Source organism: Wyeomyia smithii, chromosome 1 (assembly GCF_029784165.1).
Source record: "Wyeomyia smithii strain HCP4-BCI-WySm-NY-G18 chromosome 1, ASM2978416v1, whole genome shotgun sequence".
NCBI classification, from domain to species: Eukaryota; Metazoa; Arthropoda; class Insecta; order Diptera; family Culicidae; genus Wyeomyia; species Wyeomyia smithii.
In genome coordinates, this window is record NC_073694.1 from 83,928,163 (window position 1) to 83,953,788 (window position 25,626).

A 25,626-nucleotide genomic window follows, 5' to 3' on the forward strand; every position below is an offset into this window, starting at 1 on the left:
TACAGATGGCGCTGACATCTATCTTCTGAATAAATGGTGCTGGCCATTTTGTTTCTTCGGGAAAGTTGTTTATATCAACAATGGTTGCGAAAACTCGAATTACTCGGTGAGTCGCAACTAGTAGCAGCTGATTTTTTTGTTTAGTACTAGCCAATACGTTGTATTTTAGTACAATAATCGTGTCATAGCAGAACAACGCAGAACTTTATGTTTTTCATATTGCCGAAAATGAGGAAAAATTACAAAAACTTGTTTTACATACTATGCCTCCTTCGAACCTATTTTTAACAAAACTGTCTTAATTTCACATTACCTTTCAGTTTATACTCTATTTTATGAGGATCATATGAGTTAGCTAATTAATTTCTAAGTATTTGCATGCCCTACTGGAAAATATCTGTGAAAGTTTTTTCTTTCATTTTACGAGCCTTGTAAATCCTCACTTTCACAATATTGTAGCACATTTCCTAAATTATTTTTCAAAGTAAATTATCATGATTTCCAGTCGATAACATGTCTACTGGAAGTAGAAAATAAAATGAGGCATGAAAACTGAATTTCGTTTTTTTGAGTTTTGTCGCGACTTTTTTGGGTTCTGCCCCACAGTGCTCCGTGGACAACTGCCCATATAAATTCTAAAAAAATTGTATGGACCGTGGACATTAGCCAACCCCCCCCCCCACCAAAGGTGTCCACGTGGTATGTGGATGGCCCCATAGTAATCCTATGTAGGGGATTCAAAATCTTTTTGAGAAATTTATTCCGAGTCCTTTGAAGCATCTTTTTCTTCCTGAATGCACACAAAAGAAATCCTGTTCATAAAACGATATAAACATTTTACAACATTGCACTTTGTTCGTATATTTTAGTATTCTAATAGGTTGCGAATTCATTCAGGCAGTTGCTGCTACAAGAAATCTATATGGCCCTTGTGAGATATTAAGCAAAAAACGCAACATTTGACGTGAATTGAAAAAAAATGCACTCAACAAAAAATTACCGTTTTAAGCCATTGAATTACCTTTAATTTCCGATAACATATTGATATTTATTATTCGAACACGACTTCAAGTCCATTCTCTCGATCCAGAACGATGTTGGCAATTGTGGATAATCGTGTCTGTCAAGCTTTTTTATGATACCTAACTGTTTCCCGACACCGCAAGTCGAAATTGATTAATTGCAAAATATGCTCTTTCTCACTCGAACACACTGTAAGCATCGGTAAATGTACAATAATGAAGTTGCCGTCTTTGTCATCGCCGTCACCATCTATCTAGGGCACTGTCCTGGCGTACAGACTGGTTTCGTGAATTATTATGACTATTGGAAGTATTATGATGTCGTTCGGTTGCGCTTTGACATTCTAGCTGGGATGCTTGATTACTAGTTCCGCAATTCTCAACTCTAGCGATATTCGAGTCTGCACCACTATTGCCGATATCAAAACAACTACTAACACTACTGCTACTGCTGCTCGGATTCCTCGACAATAGTTTTGATTTAAGAGGAATTAGTACGTCCATATTCAGCATATCCTGTTTTTGGTGTTGCTGTTGCTGTTGCTGATGGATTGGAGAGTTACCAGATGTTAACTCATTGGGTTCATCTAGTACCGATGTGGAGATAGAGTATGTTAAATGTTCTTCTCTGTCGTCCTGTTCGAATGCATATGAATAGCGATGATGAGCGGAATGATGATTATGGTGCGCTGGATATCGTTGGTATTGGTGATGGTGATGTTCGTGCAGATGTTGACCCTGCTGGACACGGCAATAATAGAGATGGAACAAACCAAACGAAATTAGCATACCAAGAGTGGCCCCAACCACAATGAATAGACCGTAATGAGAACCACTATTCGACATCGGCCGAGCATCATTCCATTCTTGTGGGAGAATTTTCGATGACACTTCCACGGACGTGGTACGAATTCCTTCATTGCCATGGTTGAGGTAACCGGTGCCGAGATGCACCCTTGATGTATTCGGTACGTGCATAGCATGATGGAAGGGTTTGATTTTTGCGTTTTTCAGCGATGCCAGATATATGTTGTCGTAAATGGAAAATTTATTTCTCATCTGGTGTGCATTGTTTCCGTGGTCATTTTGAAAGCTGTCACGTAGTAGACCAACAGTGTCCGTGTCAAAATCGTCACGAAACTCACCATCATGTATCTGATGGTGGTTAAATTTTAATTTCATCTTCATATGATTTACATTCTTGCCGGATTTGGTGATATTTGACTGCGGTTCAGTTGGTTTTACCGCTGAATTGAATTTGCTTTTAGTTTTACTGAGCTCGTACGGCAGCTTGGTGGATGATGCACCGTTAGGATAACTGTTTCGTTTCAAATTGCCACCAGCTCCAACATTTGCTTCGCCGGTGTCATCGTGCTCACGTTGAGTATTTCTATAGCTGTTATAACTAACGTGGATCCGGTTTGTTGTCTTTGTGGTCATAGCCAACATCGTCAACAATGGCATCGTAGTTAGCTCTAATACTGATGGCGTGGTCGAGTCTCGTTTTGCTTCACTATCATATTTTTTCGCAGTCGAGGTCATTGAAGGCATCATCGTAGATGTCGACAACGCAAGCGACACCAACGATGACGATGTGGATTTTGCCGTCGTTTTCCATGTTATTTTTGCCAATTTGTCACTCGTACTTGTTGTTTGCTTCGGTCCGAAACTAGCTTCTGGTGATGTCATCAAATCAGTTTGAATTAAGCTATTTCTGTTGGCCTTTTCCTTCATTCTAAAAGTTGGAGTTTCTTCGCCACTGCCACTTGCTTCGTCACGTTTACTCCAATTAGCTACGTCTACAATTGGTGTCTTTGGTGTTATGTTAACGGCTTTGTTTGCGATTGAATTATTTTTTAACATAAAATAGTCAGCTCTTGAGAATTCTTCTGTCCTTTTCCTGAAAATTTCTTTACTCAAAATATTATGTATGTTAGCATCTTCAAGTAAATTATGTTTTTTTTCCTGTAGTGGTTCAGTTGCGTTTTTTGGTAGTTTAGTAATTACTTTTGGAGTAATTGATGTCTTCGAACTGATATTTTCTTTTGCATTTGTGTTGTTTTTAATACTTACTGCAGTCTTAGTATTGCTCTCATCCTCTTTGTCTTGTCTTTGTTTTTTTGGTTCCTCTGGCTTCCGTTGCTCGTTTGAAGGTATTGACTTTAAAGTTGTCAGTATATTAATTACACTCTGCATTGAGCTTTTAGTAGACTTATCATTTATCTTGCCTATTTTGCCGACGGTGGCAGTACTTTCCGTTGAAAAGATTTTATCTTCCTGTAATGGATGCCTCACGGTAGTTTGATCACTTCTAAGCCGATTTAGCGTGTTCAAGTTGATTAAATTTTCATTTTGGCACTTTGATTTAAACCAAGTTATTTTTGTCTCCATTTTCGCTGGGGTCGAATTTCGTTTTCGGTCGCAGCTATTGCCTCGTTTGAGCCCGATCGTAAATCTTCCAAAAATATCAAATTCATTCCCACTGTCATCGCCGTCAAATAAATCTCTATCGTCGAAAAGCAATTCATCGCGACACGGTTTAGCCCACTCAGCTATGCCAAGCAGGTCACCACATTTCATCGGATTGTTTTCTAACAAAAAATCCCTCAGGTTCGGTGACGTTTTCACTACCGATTGACTCAGCCTTTTCAGGTCATTGCGTTGCACATTTAGCATTGTTAGTCCTGGTAGGGGAAGTTCTGGTAAATAGGCGATTCGGTTTCTGGCCAAGTTGAGAGTTCGGAGATTCTTAAGATTTCTAAACACGCTCGGTTGCAGTTCGTAAATTTCATTGCTTTGTAAATATAAATGAATCAGGTTCGATGGAAGGCTAACTGGTACTCGTGCTAGTCGATTGCGGTCCAGGAAGAGTGTTGCCAGTAGCTCAAGTCGTCCGAGCGCATCGTCCTCTACATCCGTTATCAGATTGTCGGAAAGAATAAGTTGCTGAAGCAGTGGGTAGCTATCTAAATCACCACTTCGAACGACCTGTAAGGAGATGAATGAATATGAAATACATTGTCATTGTTGATTTCTTGTATATTACAAAGAGTTAAGACATTTTTCTTTTAAATATTGAGGGATGCCTAGAAAAAGTAACAATTTACCTAGTCTCAGATTACGTTTACGCAACTTCAAACAAAGCGGACAAAAAACTTACAGAGTGCTACAAAGATAAATCATTTCAAGGAAAATAGGCGAGTCGGTAAACATCAACCTTGTTATATTGATCGAATATCAGCAGATGAAAATAGTGGAACCCTGATTAATCCGTTCAGCTGGTTCAGGTTGATTCACTTTTAGCCTTTATTCCGCTTCAAACGGAATGCAATTTTTCTAACGATAAAACATGAGGTTTTTCGGAAAACGAAACAGTTTAAAGAAGAAAACGAAAACCTCTGCAAAACACATTTCAGACACTTGAGCTAGAAATTTTAAATTTTAATAAAATTTTTTTAATTGTTGATCTGTGGATTTCGGTATAGAACTTCACTTTCCAAGTAAATTTCGCAAGTTTTCTTTCTGTGTTTCCAATTGACAAAAAATATAGTAATTGATATAGCTAGAACAAACAATGAAGAAAACAAAGACGCAACTTTTTTCAACTACCTAGTTCGAAATCTCAATTAATCTTTTCGTAACTTTGAGCACATATGTTAAAATTAATTTGACGAGAAGCAACAACTAACTAGAGAGTATTGTTAATTTAAAACCTAACAGCTCAGACAGCAATATTAAATCACGGCTTCTGTAAGCCGTGTATTGAATCTTATTTTACTTCTTTTCAATGAATATGCGTCAGAGTAGGCATAGTCAAAATGTTAGCAGACGCATTAAAATGTATATATTTTTTCCTTATTTCAAATAGGGTAATCGCTCCATTATTCATCTCAACAGGTTGGTGCACCTATATTCATCTTATTTCTCTCATTTGTCCAATTTACCGTCAAATTTCTACAAATTTTTGAAAGTAAATCTATTTGCTTCTCGATTTTCTCAAGTGGCTAAAAGCTTTACGTTGAAAATATGGTAAAATTTGACGATAAATTGACCAAAAAGGCGTGATGAGATGAATATAGGTACTGAGATGAATATGGGAGCGGTTCCCCTATCATTACAGAGAGGAGTTAAAATAAACTTCGTTGCTCTCGCATCGAATCGAATCGCTCGGTTTCGTAATCAATAAACTTTGTGGACATTTGTATGCTTTTGGAGGTTGGGTAGATGGACGCGCGTTGCTCTCGCATCGATAGAATTGCGATAGATACTAGTTGCTCATATGGCAACATCGCTTATCAAAGTGAAGCCTGATCCGACATTGTTCCCCTTTGTTTTTAACAAAAAATCTCCTTACCTTTTACGGTCTTCAAATAGCAAACTTCGAGCTAACATAGCGCTCATATGTGTATTCAGTCAAGTTAAGTAAAGCTTTAGTTTATTTTTAACGTTCACGAGCAATTCTTGTGGAAGAAATGATACAGTGGAAAATAGAATTGAAATGTGCTTAGCTTCGAATCTAATTTGGGGATGGCTGAATGAAATAATTAAAAACAGATTCAAAATTAATATGAATGACGTTAAAAAACTGCTGTCCTGCGGCATAAGCAACAGAAATTCCAAGTATAAGGCTGCGTTATGGCTAAGGGTCCAAACTATGTCGTATTGTCTGGGCAAGTATGACAGCTTATTAAGCTGCTGTTGGGCAATTTTCAGTTGAACTAAAGTTTAATAAGCTGTTATCCAACAAAATTGTTTGTTGGGACGGGAAAGCTAGAAGAGTTACAAAGTAGAATCCGTGAAACGCGTTGGAATAAACGAAAATTATTCGCAATCGAATTAAAACACTTTTTGAACATTTTCTTAAACAAACACTTATTTGTAACAAAATTGAAAAATGTATATTGTAGTTAAGTGTGCTTTGTAGAATATATGAACGTTTCGTGTACATATTGCCGCTTTGTTTTTATTCGGACTATTATTTTATCGAGAAAAATTAGATTTGCAGAATATCATCAAAAGGTTCATTATCATCATTTTCAGACATTAACAAATCACTATCATGCTTCGTTTGCATACACCTGATAGAGTTACATGAAAAAATATACAGATATAGACTGGGATATCTAAAATTCTAATTTTCCCAACTTATCTCTGAAATAACTTGAAAAAGTATGCATTTACGAAGTCAATTCGTATAGGCTTTTCGATTTGAAATAACAATTTAAATTGTTTAAAATCACTGGATTTGGTAACGATAAACGTCCAATTTATATATTTATCATTTTGAACTCAACCCTCAATAAAAAAAAAATTTCATTCATTTTGTGTATTTTGTTTCCATTTTTATATAACTTTTCCGGCATGTATTCAGGGAGCATGCATAAATGACGTAACTTTTTTTAAAGATATTGTTGACCTCCTCCTTCTCCATCGTAACATTTCATCATAAAGTATTAGATGCTGATAATAACGCAGCTTTATAATAGCCCCCTCCCCCTTCCTACACAGCAATTATTTTGCAAGTTTGATTAGCAAAAAACATCCATTCCATAGCCACTTTAATCGATATTTCCCATCCTTAGTGTGTGCTCGAACATTGTCATTTACTGTTTTGTTTCTCTCCCTCTCCTGCCGGAGTTATTCATATTTGACGTTTGCTTCCAAAAAAGAGTGAAAATCTGTGAGAGTATGCATGTGCATTAAAAATCGTGCACTTAGACGTGAGTTGAAGAAAAAAATAAACTTTTTTTTCTTAGTTTTGACGAAGCTTAGTTTGACGAAGCTAAGAAGTTCCGCTTGGCTTGAACCCCCACTCTCCCCCTCGTCACAATTTGTCAAAAATCTGCAAACACCCCCCTCCAACCTCGAATGCTACATCATTTATGCATGTTCCCTTACTTACGTATTATTATTTTTAATCGGATCTAATAATTGGATGGATTTATAGCATTTTTGTAGAACATTTCGACTTTATAAAAAAATGTTTTCAGGTTGCCCAAACAGGATTTATGAAAAAATGACTTTTTCAAGTTACAAAACCACTCTTTTGTACTTTTTTCAATTCTTTCCGACTCGGGTTGTTTTGAATATTCGCATGTTTTAGTTCAGCATCACATTGAATTATTTAAATCACAGAGCCCATCGAACATCGCAGGAAAGTAAATTTTTTATATACATTTTAGATAAAACCCTTTCAAACACATATAATTTTTTTTGGATCTAGGACTGAAATTTGTATTGCAAAGCGAGATTCAAGACAAAAATTGACATAACAAATGATTCTTGATATCTTATCGGGGGGCTGAGATATTCGCGTTTTTACATGTGATGGAAAACTATGCATTAACACGAAAATAAGCACCTTGACTTCTCTCACATATCTTTACTGGGCAACGTGTCTTTTCAATAAGTATCAATCTACTCATTAATACTCTCTTGCTTCATTTTGCAATCAATATTATTATATTCCAGTAAACTTCGCGTTGTTTTAACAGGAAAAATAACTAATTGATTACTAATAAATATTAGTAAGCGCATTAGATATTTCATTAATTTTTCAGCTGAACTGCTAGCGTCGCCAAAATGTTGGTCTTCCAAACGCTAATCGATAATTTGCTAAATTTGCGAAGAAGCGACAGAAAAACTATTTACAAAAACTGTAAGTTGCTTATGCGTACATAAGTTGCATCAAACGACAAAAATGCTCCACTGCGAAAGTTATTTCTAGAAGGTATGTTTCATTCAAAGAACGTTGAATTGTCTTAATTGTTCATTTTCGGAATGATTTTTTGTACTACTCCAAATATTTTGGTTTAAAAAAGTGTTCCTCCGACTTTTGCAACAATACCCCCCCCCCCCTCTTCACCGTACGACGCACAATTGCATAGGTGTTTAGTTGCACTGTTGGATGCCAAATGATTTAGAACGAAAAATATTTTTCGCTGAGAAAATCAGACATTAATATTTTTTGAATTATAAATTGAAGTGTATGTATGTAATAAACTTTGTTGATAAATAATCAATTCCGTATGAGGAAGGCCTGATCACACCGCTAGGTGGATTGATTCGTGTTTTAATCGGTATAGGTTACCAAAATGCAGCGTTAAATTCACATACACTGTTTAAGGCTCTGATGAATACTTGATTAGATTGATACAACATGCTTATAGCACGCGCTATTCAATGCATGTTCAATTGTTGGTAAGTCTTCAACCAATTGATATTCAACACCCGTTTTCACGGAACGGCTGATCAACGTCTTGGTGGCAGCGTGGGACTCTAAACAGAGCTGACACAATGGTCCCCCAGCGAGACAGGTAGTTGGGGAAGGCCCAACGAGCCGCCTCGGAAAACAATATGTTACAAACAACGTAAGAGATAATACGGATCGGAACAGTCGGCATGGACCTAGGCAACGAAATAAGGACTACGATTGGAAACTTGGGACATGGAACTGCAAATCGCTCTGCATTCCAGAATGCGACAGGATAATCTACGACGAGCTACATCCACGCAACATCGAAGTCGTAGCGCTGCAGGAACTTTGTTATACAGGACGGTATGGAAGAGCGGGCACCGGGCGGCTACTTTTTATCAGAGAGCGAGCTGGGAACCGTCTTCATAGTACTGGGAGCGCGTGATGGGGTGGCAGCCCATCAACGCAAGGATGTGCAAGTTGAGAATGAAGGGCCGGTTCTTCAACTACAGCATCATCAATGTGCACTGCCCACATGAAGAAAGACCCGACGAGGAGAAGGAAGCGTTCTACGCGCAACTGGAGCAGGTCTACGATAGCTGTCCGCAACGAGACGTGAAAGTCGTCATTGGGAACATGAATGCTAAGGTATTTCGGGAGGCAATGTACAGACCGATAATCGAACCAGATAGCCTGCATGCCGTGTCTAATGATAACGGCCATCGGTGCGTAAACTTTTCAGCCTCCCGTGGTATGGTAGTCCGATGTACCTTCTTCCCCCGCAAAGGTATCCACAAATCTACCTGGAGATCACCCGACCAACAGACAGAGAACCAAATCGACCACGTTCTGATCGGTGGCAGGTTCCGACATCATCTACGTTCGCACCTATCGCAGTGCGAATATAGATTCGGACCACTACCTAATGTGCATGCGCTCAAAACTATCGACGGTGTATAACACTCGCCGAAGTCCAACGCCACGACCAAATATTGAGTAACTGTGGGACGCCGAGGCTGCACAGGAATACGCGCAGCAGCTGGAGGCAGCGCTACCCAGGGAAGAGCTTGGCGCAGCTAATCTTGAAGATGGCTGGAAGAGTCTCCGAATCATAGAAATGACTGGTTCGACGGGGAATGCAAATGGTTAGTCGAGGAGAAGAACGCAGCACCGGCGATAATGCTGCAACACAGTACGAGAGCGAAGTGGAACGATACCGACTGGCACGGAACAGCCAAAACTCGGTCCTTTGAAGGAAGAAGCGTCAGTAAGAGGAGCGAGATCGCGTAGCGATGGAAGAGCTGTACTAAGCTAACGACACTCGGCAATTTTACGATAAGCTGAACAGCTCCCGTAAAGGCTTCGTGCCGAAAGCCGATATGTGCAGGAGCTTGGACGGCAACCACCTTACAGACGAGTGTGAGGTGATCGAAAGGTGGAAGCAGCACTTCGACGAGCATCTAAACGGCGAAGCAGTAGAGTGCGAGGACGGTATGGCAACTGATCTTGGTGCACGAGCAGAAGACATCAGGATTTCAGCCCCCGATGGTGGTGGAGGAAGAGATTGACCGGCTAAAAAGCAATAAAGCTGCTGGAGTGGACCAACTTTCCAGCGAGCCATTGAAATACGATGGAGAATCACTAGCTAGAGCCGTGCACTGGGTCATTGTCAAGATTTGAGAGGAAGAACGAGTACCGGGAGAGTCAATGGAGAGTACTGTGTTTCCCATCCACAAAGGGCGACAAGCTGGAGTGCTGCAATTACTGGGCAATTACTCTGTTGAACGCTGCCTACAAGGTACTCTCCCAAATATTCTGCCGTCGACTATCACCATTTGCGAGGCAGTTCGTGGAGCATGACCAGGCGGGACTCATGGGTGCTCGCGCCACCACAGATTAAATATTCGCGGTTCGGCAGGTTATGCAGAAATGCCGTGACTACAACGTGCCCACACATCATTTGTTTATCGATTTTATATCGGCGTACGACACAATCGATCAAGACGAGCTATGGCAAATTTTGCACGGCTACAGATTTCCTAACAAACTAACGCGGTTGGTCAAAGCGACGACGAGTGAAGAGTGTAGTTCGAGTATCGGGGACACTCTCGAGTCCCTTTGAAACCCGAAGAGGTTTAAGGCAAGGTGATGGTCTCTCGTGCCTACTGTTTAACATTGCCCTAGAAGGTGTCATTAGAAGAGCGGGGATTAACACGAGTGGCACGATATTCTAAAAGTCGGTTCAACTGTTTGGTTTCGCCGACGATATCGACATTGTGGCTCGAACATTTATGAAGATGGCGGATACGTACATCGGACTAAAGGCCGAAGCCAAACGGATTGGACTGTTCATCAATGCATCGAAGACGAAGTACATGGAAGGAAGGGGTTCACGAGAAGACAGTGCTAACCTCCCACCTCGAGTTCAAGTTGGTGGTGATGAAATCGAGGTGGCCAACGAGTTCGTGTATCTGGGCTCTCTGGAAACTGCCGACAACGATAATAGCAGAGAAATTCAACGGCGCAGTAACGCTGGCGCTGATGTCGAAATACATGACGCAGCGCGAACACGACAGCAGATGGTGCTAGTGTTAGTAACGTAAGCGTCATCCAAACGATGATTTTATTGAAAATTTGTTCGACGTGTTATTTCTGTTACTCTGTGCTTTGGTCTTCGGAGGACGCTTCGATCAAGTAGAATTCGTCGCCGCACCAAGTTAACCATCAAAAAGAAACTGATCGGACCGGTAGTCCTCTAAGGGCATGAGACATGGACTATGCTTGTGGAGTACCAACGCGCCCTTGTGGTCTTCGAGCGGGGGGTGTTGCGTACCATCTTCAGTGGACTGCAGATGGAGAACGCAGTGTGAAGAAGGCGAATGAACCACGAACTGCAGGAGCTGTTCGGGGAGCCATCTATCGTGCACACCGCCAAGATTGGCAGGTTGCGGTGGGCTGGGCATGTTGGAAGGATGTCGGACGACAGCCCGGTAAAGATGGATTTTGAAACCAATCCGTCAGGGACGAAACGGAGAGGTGCACAGCTGGCAAGGGGGATCTTTCAGGTGGAAGATGACTCTTACGTACATCAAAGGCCACACCACGGCTTGGGACTGTTTGGTAAGGTAAGTAACCCGTTTTCAAGAAATCAATTATACAGCAACTGTTGATTGTTGTTGATTAGAAGCGGGAAAATAAAGGCGAGAATTGCTCAGGTACTCAAGGCATTTGAGATACTACAGTGAGAATCAGTCAAACGTAGTTCTACGTCAAAAAATCCATTGTATCTCATACACAACCACTGTAGTTTTATTTGTTGTTGTAGGGGATCTTTCAGTTTGTTCAGTTTGATGCTGGGCCCATTACAAGCCAATCGTCGTTCAATTCACATGTTTACAGCATACTTAACCATTCTAAAGCCATGAAAAATTAGAGTTAAGAAGCAGCATTAGCTGAACATCGACAAGGTGAAAACTACATCAGATTACAATAGAGATAAGTGACTTTTCACCTACGCACACTAGTAAACGTGTACACCCGTGTAAAGTTGCTTTTGTTTCCTCCAAACTGTAAATCATCGCATCCTCTTGCTTCGACTTTTATCACTTTTTACCATTTTTGGTCGATTATGTTCAGCAGCTTCTTCCGATTTCTGATCACGAATGAAAACGTTTATCCAAAAACAAGTTTGAAACACATAACGAGTGTTCAACTGAATATTTGTCCTGCTGCTAAAAACATAGCATTGCAAACAAAACAGCTATTTGTAAATATTTTCCTCAACTAATGACACTAACACATTCGTACGTAAAAAGGTCTATACCGATGAGAGTAAACATAGTTTTCCTTTCTTTAAGTATACATACAGGGTGACAACATAGAAGTGATACACGTATTCGAGTGCCCCTCGTTGTATTGAAAGAGTGACGTGTTCACTGTTTATACGGAATAAATACAATCAGTTTTCAGGGGGACGGGAGAGGAGAGGAAGCCCGCCGTGTGTAGACGCGTTGTTTATCGCGTCCTTAAGGGGTAATATCCACAAAAAAAAATGTTTTTCCTCAATTTTTTTACTGGCCTAAATCATGCTAAAACTACTTTAGAATCAGAATCTACATCGCCCGAGAACAGATCTAAGCTCAAAGTTCGTTTAAATCAATTTTTACCGAACAACTTTTATGCTCCAAAATCACATTTTTCGTTAAATATGGTGATGCTCGGCTTTGTAAACTAGTAGAAGCTACCTATGATCGATATCGTGTTTCAAATTTAAGGTATAGAGGTCGCTACATCAAGTTTCGACCGTTATAGTGTCTCTACAGCACGAGTTTACTCACAATTTTTTTTTTGGTTTAGTCGATCAGCCGTTCTCATTATGTACGTTCTCTGTTTGAGTTTTTCTATTCTTTTTAACTGTGAGTCATATTCAAAAGTACTTAAATATGAGTGACAAGGTGTACAGTGGCCTCAAAGGCAGTAAAAGATAAAGTACCATAACAACCCGGTGTAAAATTAGTAACCGACACCCGCCTAACCGCCATGCGCTCAAAGGCGATTCGGATTACGTTAATACCTCGGCGAAAAAAATTGTAACTTCTGATTTAAACCGTGATCGCGATGTTGATAGGGATTTCGGCTACTGATTCAAACATTTTCCACTGTATTTACTGCCTTTTCTGAATTAGGAATGTGTAAAAAATGTAATAGTAATGTGCGGTTTTTACAGTCGGGCAAGCGTGGACTAGACTTCAACATTCTTGTGTCTTGTTCGAACTGCGGTGATGCCGATATTTTTAACTTTCCTCTAATACATGCTCTTGGGTTAACCGTTGGACCGAACATGTACGAGTTTTGCGTGGGATCGGACGCCAACCGCGTCAAAGTCGCTGAGCATCGCATGTCCGATGTCGCGAAAGAGGCTAGCGGCAGCCTTACATCAGATATAAAAAAGGAAGAAAAGGAAAATAAGGCCCAGGAGGGACAACTTCACGGCGCAGGGATAGCTGACTGAGGGTAAAAAAATTATTAAGGGCTTTACTGTTGCGATTCGAAAGATTTATAGCAATTTGAAACTTTAAACGCGTTTTTCTCGAAACCATGCTTTCAAAATCGGCGAGCAGTAGAACTGAAAAAGTTTACATTGACTTGAAATTTTAACTGTAGCTCCTTCATTAGATTATCTAGTAAAGTACACACGATTTTAGCGATTGATTAACAACAACTAAAGTTATGAACAATCAAAGTCGATTTTTTGTCGAAACAGAACTTTTTTTTCAAACCGCAATCGCTGCACAGCCGCCATTTTGTAACAAAAATTGCAAGAAATATATTTTTTCTATTCTGCAAGTGTTGCTCAATCCAATGATATATTATTTAAATACCTTACATCTTAAATGTCCTTGCCTTGTTTTTTTTTTTTGAGAATTTGGTTTATAATACCTCTTAATAATCGCGTTTAATTGTGGTGCATAGCGCAAAAAAATGTGAAATTCGTGTGATAGTTGTAATTAAGGGTATTCCTGACTACAGTATGTTTGAAGTGAATTACGAGTGAAGGGACTCGGGAATTAGAATTTTATTACAGTTTTCTTGTACAGCTTATCGCTCTGCAAATTGCTGTCCCAATAGACCTTTTTACGTACGAATGTGTTAGTGCAATTAGTTGAGGCAAATATTTACAAAGAGCTACTTGTTTGCAATGCTATGTTTTTAGCAGCTAGACAAATATTCAGTTGAACACTCATTATATGTTTTAAACTTGTTCCTGAATATTTTTTTTCATTCGTGATCAAAAATCGGAAGAAGCTGCTGAACATAATCGACCAAAAATGGTAAAAAGTGATAAAAGTCGAAGCAACGAGATGCTATGATTTTCAGTTTGGAAGAAACAAAAGCAACTTTACACGGGTTTACCTGTTCACTAGTGTGCGTAGGTGAAAAGTCACTTATCTCTATTTAGCGCAGTGTTGAGTTGGTGACATTTTTTAAACGCGTTCGTGTTCATGCGGAGAGTGTATTGTGTCTCAAGTTCATCGCAGTGAAACCTCTTCTCCAGTGTAAGTTCTGCCGAGAGAGTGGCTACTGTAATCATGGAAACGGTTTGTTTGTGCTCGCTTGAATGCGAGCGCGGCGGCATGCTTGACTCTCTGAATACTGCTTCGGTGACGGTGAGTGCATACATTTACAGACATGTTTTTAAAACTGCTGGTATGGCTTTCACCAACATAAATCAAATACTTATTTTGTAGTATCCGCGGGTGGATCCTACGATTTCTTGGGCTGATTGTGTGCTGAGGCTAGACCGCGCAAAGCGCAGCGTTTTTATATATTCTCATTGTTGATATTCATATTTCTTACCTAAGAAAAAACGCGTACTTGTTTGTCTGTTTCGCGATATTTTTAAATTGTTAAAATATTTTGAAATTTTGAACTTAAATTTGTCCGATTACTTTGTTTCGATATGCATTGTTTTTTCTTTGCTGTTAATGACTTCTCTGGCTTTGAATGATTATTTTCAGATCGAAGATAAATTTTTGCTAAATTTTTCATAGATGCAACACAGTTAATTGATGACGTTTTGGTTTAGGTGTGTGTGTCTCCTTTTTTTTAATTTATAGAGCTTTGGATGCGTGGAACTTTGCCATTTTTGTCTTTTATTAGGTATTTTTTGCGTTAACGATTGATATTAACGACGAATATTCATATAGTTTAACACATGAGCAGGCTGGAAGCGACCATACCCACATTTGAAAATAATTTACTTTTTACAACTCGCATTCGAATATAAGTTACATGTCAAATGTCAACAACTGGATTCCGTATAGTGGCCGCTTTAAACAAGATAGGTTTTGTTTTTAGTACAAAGATTAATCGTTTGAGTTTGGTTTGCGGTGACTGGTGATCTGGAGATTCGTATCGCGTAGCTTGGTCTCACAGGACATGAAATCGGTGCCTACGAATCAGCTCGTTGATTTTCGCTTAGCTTTTGTATCTGACGATTTATTATTTGGTTTTAAAAATAGTTCTTCGCGCGCGGGATTTAAAAATATCTTGTCGTATTGCCTACCACGGCGAATCCTGATCTTTCCTACCCCATCATAATAACACTAATACCCTTCCTGTGACATCCGTAGAGATGCAGAGTTGAACTCGGTCTCATAACAAGGTTTGTCGAACTAACGATCCTCTTCCTACTTTTCCCCAACGAAAGGACGTCGCCGTTATTGATCTTTTTAAAGTGAGAATTACTGAATTGTTGTACATACATTGAAGATGGTATAACATCCCAAAAACTATCTATGTTTTCTGTGCAACTTCACTAGCTCAGGTCAAACACGAAGGTGCAACTACGATATGTACGGTCGTCAATGCTCATGCTCATGCTCAAATACAATCAGTTTTCAGTTCCGCTCTCAAGAAAATTGCAATGGATTCAAATAGAGAACAAAAAAGAGTTTAGCACCTGCAAGGATTGACTAATGTCGAGATCAGGAGGAAGCTTTCACATCTGAAATTAAGCAGATTATGCGTCTACAGGATCATCAAGCTTTTCAAATAGGGACTGGGGAGGGATATGGTCAGGCAAAATAAGCTATAAAAAGAGCGGATGTTACAGAAATTCGCATCCATAAATGCGGAATATTCGCATGCGAATTGACATCTGCATCCGTAATCACATATCTGCATCCTCATCCGCATCTGCAGGTGTCCAAAAAAATCACATCCGTAACATCCCTGGATACAGATACGGTTGTTCCCAGAAGAAGCCTGGTAAACGACGGAGTGTTCGGACTCCTTGGATGTTCAGATTTCAGGATGCAGTAAATTCACAAATTAACTCTTAAAAATATTGCCGACATGGTTGCTAGATCTCGGTTGCTGCTGAAGATGCACGCAGGTCACAACATTATTTTTTCGGACGAAAAGTTGTTTACTCTGGAGGCAACCTTGAACAAGCAAAATTACAGTGTTTATGGAGCATGTCTTCGTGATATACCTGCCGATAAAAGAGCAGTCGAGCGATATCAAAATTCGTCAGCTGTGATGGTTTGGGGAGATATATCGACCAAAGGAAAATTACCATTGCTATTTATTGACAGGGGCGTGAAAATAAACAAGGAGTACTACTTGCATTGTCACCGGATTTAAACCCGCTAGACTTCAGTATCTGGGGATACATGCTTGGACGACGTTAGGCATTTGAGTTTGGACACATTTGAAAAATGTTTGGTGAAGATTTGGGACGGAATGCCGATCGAAGTTGTGCGTATGGCTTGAAATGACTTCGAAAAGCATTTAGGGGCCACACAAAGGTGAAAGATTAGAAAATATAATCAGAGATTCCTAGAGATGACTCAACCGATAAATGATAGAGATAAATATAGAGATTTTTTTTTATTATCATGAAGAAGATACCAATTAACCTAGCTGTACCGATAGAGAGATGAAATATTTCTCGACGATAAATCAAGTGATTTTCTAATTATTTGTTTATACTTCAAGCCATTTTTTACTGTTGATAGATGGATGTTGTTTCATCATTTATTAGCGTAGCAAGTATTTACAAATCATGACGGTAAAATTTCAACGAGAAAGTTATTTCATAGGTACTAGAAAAAAACTTATATGTTGTACAATTGAATGAAACACCTTTTCATTTTACCTTACCGAAAAGCACAGAGACAAGCATGTATTGAGATTATAATTGTTGCAGACAGCAAACTGAGCGAAAGAAAAGTTTTCCAATTTGCTGCCTGGTAGAGAGAAAGTAAGAAAATGTTTCAATGGAGGCACGAAATGTGCAGATCCAAGGCTTTGAAATTTAAGTCCTAATTGGGCGAATCAAGTGTCTGGACAAGAGTCCTAATAAAGACGAAAACATACTTTTGTTAATTTTCGTGGTTTAAAAGTTTTACCATCTGGTCATTTTTGGTTCTGGTTCTGTTACTTGTAGGAAAAACTAGGTACTAGGTACATGAAAATGTTGTGGTGACTGTATAGCGTTATGAATAATATGAACTACTCAGAACAGTTTGCAATTTCGCGGATATTTTTTTTGAGTGAATATATCAACTAGCCCTCAGGGTAAGTTGGTCAGGGTGTGGGGTAAATTCATTATTTTTATTTCGGAAGGACAATTCAGTTATCCTCCATCACTACATTTGCGGCAGCCTGTAGCGTCTCAGCGGAAGTCAAACCTCTTCCGGTATTTCGTTTATAGGGTAGGGAACATATTTTAAACAGCTTTAGAAACCGCCTGTGTATTTAGACTAAATACTCGAAATGTGTTGGGTGAAATTCAAACAAAAGTATGTTCTCTATCTTTTTCTCTGTCAGAACTTGTTTTCAGATTGTTAAACTAAGTTAGCAAACATTAACAATAATCAACTAAAGTTACCAATCCACAGTGGTCGGAAAAGGCAATTTGACGAACCTAATTCATTTGTGCTTAAACGGTTGATGTAAGCCAAATACAATGTTCTAAAGAATTGTTCACAAAAATATAACGGAAATATTGATAAAAAAATTTTTTGATCATGGCCTACTGTCATAAAAATAAAAAATCTAACTTTTGATACAGCGAAGATACATAAATAGTTTCTTTAGCAAAGTTGTAGAACTTTTCAAAATATGAAACTTTGCAGAAGACATCAAATTTCTATGACGTCTATTTATTGAGATACGAAGCATTTCCTCTGTCAACCCCCTCAAATTTAGTTTAGTTTCGTGCACATAATATTCTAGGCAAATATGACCAACATAAAAAATACAGTTGAATATGCGAAATAATATAATGAAAAAACGCTTTAACTTAGTATAGAACGATTTTTTTTTGTATTTTTGCCTAGAACATTATGTGCACGAAAAAAAATATTTCAAAAGTTATACTAGAGAAACTAAATTTGAGGGAGTTGACAGAGGAAATGCTTCGTATCTCAATAAATAGACGTCATAGAAATTTGACGTCTTCTACAAAATTTCATATTTTGAAAAGTTCCACAACTTTGCTAAAGAAACTATTTATGTATCTTCGCTGTATCAAAAGTTAGATTTTTTATATTTATGATAGTAGGCCATGATCAAAAAATTTTCTTATCAACATTTCCGTTATATTTTTGTGAACAATTCTTTAGAACATTGTCTTTGGCTTACATTAACCGTTTAAGCACAAATGAATTAAGTTCGTCAAACTGCCTTTTCCGACCACTGTGCAATCGAGGGAAACTATTCCAATCACCCCGAACCTATTTTAAGCAGTTTCCATCTGTTTTGCAGGCGTTTTTTTCAGCACCCGAAGTGGCTCCTGAATTGCTGCAATATAGGTCGATTTGTTTCGTATGGTAATCGTTCACAGATTTCTATGTGATTAACGGTATTTCTTATAATCGTATGACAGATAGACATTCAAAGTTTTCGTTTCCATCATTGAAATTGTCGATATTGATCAAAATTCAGGAGTTCAAGGTCTGCTTTCTTCGACTGATTAAAATAGGCGCCACTGCTTAAGCCGTTCCCTACCCTACGTTCGCTTTCTGAAATCCCAAACCATGAGAAGAGTAACTCATAATTACATAAAAAAAATCGTATTATTCTTTCATACCTGACGAGTAGCATATTTTTTTAAATTCTCGCTTATTTACCGTCGGTCTACTTCCGCCACTGTGGTTGTGCCAATCACCGACGCCCGGGAAGGCGACTCCACCCAGGACCCTAACTCACGACCAGTTGATTAACGGACCGGCGCCAACGGCTTTACTTCCTCATGCGATGGAAGGCGTGATCCCAGAGATTTTTCGCCTCAGAAAATCTCCCGGTGTCGGCTAGGATTGAATCTAGACCAGTTGGGTTGGTTGTGAGTGGATCACGCCACCTCCATCGACACCTATGAAGCATTTGTTAAAATCACTTTGATGGTTTGGTTGGACGCTAAATCAAAGACAACACGGATTAAATTGAGAATCGAAACCGAATTCTAGATTCGCATCTGCAATCACAAGCATAAATATATAGTCACATTTTGTTTTCTTTTGTTGTCAACTTGTGTTCATCCCAGAGTACGTCGAAATTTTCGTCAGGTAGGAGACATTCGTCGATGCAGTAGTGTGCGTTTCGCCCTTGACCAGCTCATCCCGTAACCAACTAGCCCCGCTCTACCTTACTATAGATTTAACATTTTTTGTCGTGCTTTCGAAATAATTTTCACGTGGAAAACACGTGAAGTCCACGTGAATATAGGATAGATTGTACTCACACAAATACAAATCGTATTTTTCCCGATAAAAATTTTGAGAAATCAGAGCTCTAAATCGCAGGACCGATGTTCAAAATTTGGACTTAAATGAAATGTCTTTCTAGATTATTCGCTATTTTTGATTGCGGAACAAAATAGTACATGGGTAAGGAACTTCTTATGCAGTGGTGCCTATTTCAAACAGTACAGAAAACGGGCCTCAAACACTTGAAATTTTATCAATATCGATTATTTTAATGACTACCCTATTTTGATTCAAAGAGGATATCAATAATAGCTCTTATGATACATTAAATTTAAAAAAGGAATAAAATCGGGCTTTGATGTTAATCACAAGTTATACTCATATTTGGCTTTGCAACAGTTCGGTGAAGTCAAAAGATTTATTTAATCCACTGATTAAATTTGAGGGTCTGCATGACAAAACGTCATCTCTAGTCGAACGAATATGACTAGTATGCAAATTTGAATCCTTAGGCATATTGACAAGGGTTTGAAAGGTAATAATTCCAGAGTTCTGATCCGGTACTAAGGTGTCTTTCGAGATGCAACATGTACATGTGGTTTACGATCCTCTTCACGCAAAAGTTGGATGGTGCGAACTCTAAACTCTGCTCCGCAGCCCCAAACTACTGCATTTAAAATGTTTCAACTGATCTTGGTATCGTCATGTTGATTCGTACTGGTACTGATAATATTATTCAGAAAGTTACCCTCGTTGAAACAGTGCAACCAGCAATCAATATTGATAATTTGAGTACTGACTAGCTTAACGAAAATATTAACTGATCGGTTCACTTTCATGAATCCGGTCATTTAAAAATATCATTGAATCATTAATAATTAAAAAGGCATTAAGCTTGTTTAAAACATTTCGCATTTATCAATGACTCTGCATGGTTTTCTTCATATGCATATGATTCCACGTTACTGGCACCAGCGTCAACAAGTTGGGGGAATATGGATAGCCTCGATCATTCGCCCGAAACTGAAGTATACCGGACCATCACGATTCGCGTGTATATGATATATATTCTGATTTCAATCTATATCAATGTGTTGTGCATTTGAATAAAAATTATCAAAACGTCGCTGATAAACCGGCAGTTATGCTCACGTCCGATGTTTATTTCTGGTGTTCTCGCAACACTGCAACCGTCTCAGCCACCACTGCACTGTCAGTCCGGTTTACAAAAACAGATACATTGAAATAATTCCCGCAGTCTATGTTAGGTGAACACGCAGTTGTTCTATGTGTTTGCAAAGTCGGAAGAAAGTTCGGAAGTCGGAAGTCCGACTTCCGAACCCCAATTTAGTGCTGCTGCCACAATATTCGCAGTATAACTATTGTGTTATGCATTCCACACATTTATTGTGCGATTTCACTGCAATATTTGTGCGAATCGGGAAGACACATTGATTGTACCTTGAACTTTTGCGTGTTCCTTTTTTACCAAAGCGACAATAAATTCTCAAATTTATTTGAACGACTGCTTGAAAAAGAGATTGCGTCCACTGTATAAAAGAAAGCATAACGTTCGTCGTGGATATGAATCGTTGTGCTTATTTTTTTTTCATTTCGTTTTTATTTTCGTATTTTGAAACTTTTTTTCGTTTCATTCCATAACAAAAAGACCAAACTCTAAGGAATCTAATCTGCAATCAAATGTATTTTAAGATGAAGACGGCATCGTAGCTTTCATATACGTCATATATGGTTTAAGAAAAACTCCTAATTCACACAAAACCACATAATGAAAATCCTGAAAGTTATAAAGAGCGCCTAATGAAAAAACTCATCAATAAAATAAAATTAAAATCATCAAATTATAAATTATTAGAAGAAACAGACTCTCTGTGTTTAATGTTCAGTCGTTTTAGAAGGTATATTTTCTCGCAATGATTGCAATTGCGAGCATAACAAAACAGAACAGAAGTTTTATAAACAGTAACGGCAAAAATACGGATACCGGTACAAATAAAACTATTATTTGAGCTGCTACTCAATCATAGAAACACAGTACAAGACGCCGGTAAAAAATAACTCAATACATACAGGAAATATAATTTTTTGGTCCAACCGTGCCGAAGCAAATTTATTACTTGCTTACTTTCCTGATGAAACATCGCTGAGGATTTCACCTGTGTTACAATTACAGTTTTTTGAGCGTCCCACAATCCGAAGGTCCACTTGGTCTAATTACCTAACTCGTTGCGCGCCTCCATGTTTTTCACCGGCTGGATTCGAGACGAATACCATTTTTGCGGGAATGTTTTCCATTGTATTCTTCCAGTTTTAGCGACTTTCTGGATAGTGGGTTTGCTGTAGAGTTGCGTGAACTTCACCTTCATACGCCATTCGCACATACTCTGCCGGAGATGGTACTAAGCTTACGTCGCTCAAAAATGGCCTACATGCTTGCAAATCCTCCTCGAGCATTGTACATGTTTCGTGCCCGTGAAGGACTACTGAACTTACAAGCATTTTGTTTATGGCGCACTTGGTACGGAAGCTCACTAGATCTCTAGATCTTGTGGAGTCCGCAGTTGTTACGTCTGCTAATTTCTCTTACCTTACCTTCAATCCAACCATTACTGCTTTACGTTTCAGCAAGCGTCTGGAACGTCTTACTGATAAGGTTCACGTCGTCAGCGAACGTTTCAGTTTCAGTTTCGAAGGGAAAACATTTTTGTCCATAACTTTCCATAGCTGTTCCAGGGCACCCCCACTTCCGTCATTAAAGGCGAACCAAGTACATGGGAAAAGCTAGAAATAGCATCTCATTGGCAACATGCGTAGGGTTTATCTACCCCAACCTTGCGGTTACCATAAGGCTAACTAGTTTAACACGTAGTCGCATCATCACGGGACTTCTAAAGGCCCAAACACAATAGATATGTTGCGGCTGCATTTGCGGCAATTTGACAGTTAGACCATACATACAACTTTACTTCACTTTCCAGCAAATTTGCTTGGATAAATTACTTAAAATTCAACAATTTAACGGAGAGGTTTCAGAGCACGTACAATCAATCATCAAAATAATTAATGGTCTATCACGGTGTTTTAAATACCGTTATTATAAAATAAAATACGCCATCAAAACTGTTAATGTCAGTTGGTTTGTATCACTGCCCTACACTTCTGAACCAAATTTTGAAAATCATCGTTGGACTAATTTTTTAGTCTTTCTTCTTTGAGCCTTTTTCAAGTTTTAGGGAGGATTTCTCATACAAATATACTTAAACAACCCTTCCAAAACGAACATAAATCATAGCAGGAATTGTTTTACAGGCAACATATGCCCATTGAAGACCTTTCTGGAACATTTGAGCTGTATTAGGACCATCGGAAAATTGTTCGGATTAACCCGTAAAGACCCGGGACGGAACTTTTTTTTGGAAAATGGTCGTTCTCAGCGATGCTGCGGCCGATTTGAGTAAACTCGGAATATTATTCAAGGGGAATAGTTGCTCTAAGTTTTAGTAAGGGTGCCACCCCTCTGACCCCTCCCAGTTTATGTGAGACCCAAATATGTCTGTGCCTTTTTTTATTTTTTCCTACTGATTGAACAAACGCATGGATTTATCATACGTATCAAATGTCCTTTGCATCAAATCATGTCGAGTAGATGAAATACGATTAACAAAAGTAAATTTTGAAGTTACCAAATTATTTCAGTGCAAAATCACATAACTACGTATTTTCATAGAAAGTCAAAAAAGATGTTCTACTGAGGGAGACTGTAGCTGTGTCCTTCAAGTTTTCTACTCTACATTTTTAGAATTAGATCTTCTAAGTCCAAATATGTTAAAAGATTCATTCTAGCATATACAGATTTTGAGAAAAACAAGTTTGAACTCACTAAAGTACGAATTTTCATGGAAATTCGATTTTCTCAGTCTCTCACAGTAGGTTTCTATTTTGTTTTTCCATTTTTCAACTTTACATTTTTAGAAAAAGGTCTCCTGAATTCGAATATGGCGAAAGATTTATTCTAGCATGAACAGATTTTGAGAAAAACAAGTTTGAATTCACTAAAGTACGAATTTTCATGGAAATTCGATTTTCTCAGTCTCTCACAGTAGGTTTCTATTTTGTTTTTCCATTTTTCAACTTTGCATTTTTAGAAAAAGGTCTCCTGAATTCAAATATGGTGAAAGATTTATTCTAGCATGAACAGATTTTGAGAAAAACAAGTTTGAATTCACTAAAGTACGAATTTTCATGGAAATTTGATTTTCTCAGTCTCTCACAGTAGATTTTTGTTTTATTTTTCCATTTTTTAACTTTGCATTTTTATAAAAGGTCTCCTGAATCCAAATATGGTGAAAGATTTATTCTAGCATGAACTGATTTTGAGAAAAACGAGTTTGAACTCACTAAGGTACTAAGGTACTCACTAAGGTACACTAAGGTACACACTAACACAAACGTTTTGCGGTGCCAGTGCTCACATCGATTTTTTTTATCTTCGTTGGTTTGGTTAATTATTCGTAGTTCCGACCGTAGTCTCCTTATAAATTGTCCAAGAAAACAAAAAAAACTCTATCGTCCGCTTTATTTACTCTAAAGACTAATCACAAGCCATGTGACTCTTTTTTTTTGTTTTAAAACTTGAAAGGCTTTAATTTTTTTTTCAGTTCGTATATTTCTAAACCAACCCGAGATTCCGTATGGTTTATAAATATACGAATTCTGCTCTATGCTATGAACCAAAACTTTGATACCGAGTTGCTGGTATCTAGTTAGATACAGATATAATTACTTGTCTAAGACGTACATACTTTGATATTTTTAACCATGTTTCACTCAAAATCTGTTCATGCTAGAATAAATCTTTCGCCATATTTGAATTCAGGAGACCTTTTTCTAAAAATGTAAAGTTGAAAAATGGAAAAACAAAATAGAAACCTACTGTGAGAGACTGAAAAAATCGAATTTCCATGAAAATTCGTACTTTAGTGAATTCAAACTTGTTTTTCTCAAAATCTGTTCATGCTAGAATAAATCTTTCGCCATATTTGAATCCAGGAGACCTTTTTCTAATGATGTAAAGTTGAAAAATGGAAAAACAAAATAGAAACCTACTGTGAGAGACTGAGAAAATCGAATTTCCATAAAAATTCGTACTTTAGTGAATTCAAACTTGTTTTTCTCAAAATCTGTATATGCTAGAATAAATCTTTCGCCATATTCGAATTCAGGAGACCTTTTTCTAAAAATGTAAAGTTGAAAAATGGAAAAACAAAATAGAAACCTACTGTGAGACTTGTTTTTCTCAAAATCTGTTCATGCTAGAATAAATCTTTCACCATATTTGAATTCAGGAGACCTTTTTCTAGAAATGCAAAGTTGAAAAATGGAAAAACAAAATAGAAACCTACTGTGAGAGACTGAGAAAATCGAATTTCCATGAAAATTCGTACTTTAGTGAATTCAAACTTGTTTTTCTCAAAATCTGTTCATGCTAGAATAAATCTTTCGCCATATTTGAATTCAGGAGACCTTTTTCTAAAAATGTAAAGTTGAAAAATGGAAATACAAAATAGAAACCTACTGTGAGAGACTGAGAAAATCGAATTTCCATGAAAATTCGTACTTTAGTGAATTCAAACTTGTTTTTCTCAAAATCTGTTCATGCTAGAATAAATCTTTCGCCATATTTGAATTCAGGAGACCTTTTTCTAAAAATGCAAAGTTGAAAAATGGAAAAACAAAATAGAAACCTACTGTGAGAGACTGAGAAAATCGAATTTCCATGAAAATTCGTACTTTAGTGAATTCAAACTTGTTTTTCTCAAAATCTGTATATGCTAGAATGAATCTTTTAACATATTTGGACTTAGAAGACCTAATTCTAAAAATGTAGAGTAGAAAACTTGAAGGACACAGCTACAATCTCCCTCAGTAGAACATCTTTTTTGACTTTCTATGAAAATACGTAGTTATGTGATTTTGCACTGAAATAATTTGGTAACTTCAAAATTTACTTTTGTTAATCGTATTTCATCTACTCGACATGATTTGATGCAAAGGACATTTGATACGTATGATAAATCCATGCGTTTGTTCAATCAGTAGGAAAAAACAAAAAAAAAGCACAGACATATTTGGGTCTCACATAAACTGGGAGGGGTTCAGAGGGGTGGCACCC

The 25,626-nt window shown here is 38.0% G+C and overlaps 1 protein-coding gene across 18 annotated transcripts in view; it reads right to left on the minus strand.

Annotated features, from left to right (window-relative positions):
* Nucleotides 1-25,626, minus strand: part of LOC129717835 (uncharacterized) — an 879,733-nt gene that overhangs the window by 536,815 nt on the left and 317,292 nt on the right. For 13 of the 18 annotated variants that reach the window (XM_055668034.1, XM_055668035.1, XM_055668027.1 and 10 more), the window contains one exon: nucleotides 1-4,010. This exon is cut by the window's left edge and continues 270 nt beyond it. In XM_055668034.1, coding sequence (XP_055524009.1) covers nucleotides 1,266-4,010 — 2,745 coding nt within the window. In that variant the 3' untranslated portion in view covers nucleotides 1-1,265. The remainder of the gene's footprint in view (nucleotides 4,011-25,626) is intronic. The other 5 variants (XR_008726749.1, XR_008726748.1, XR_008726750.1 and 2 more) reach the window with 3 other exon arrangements.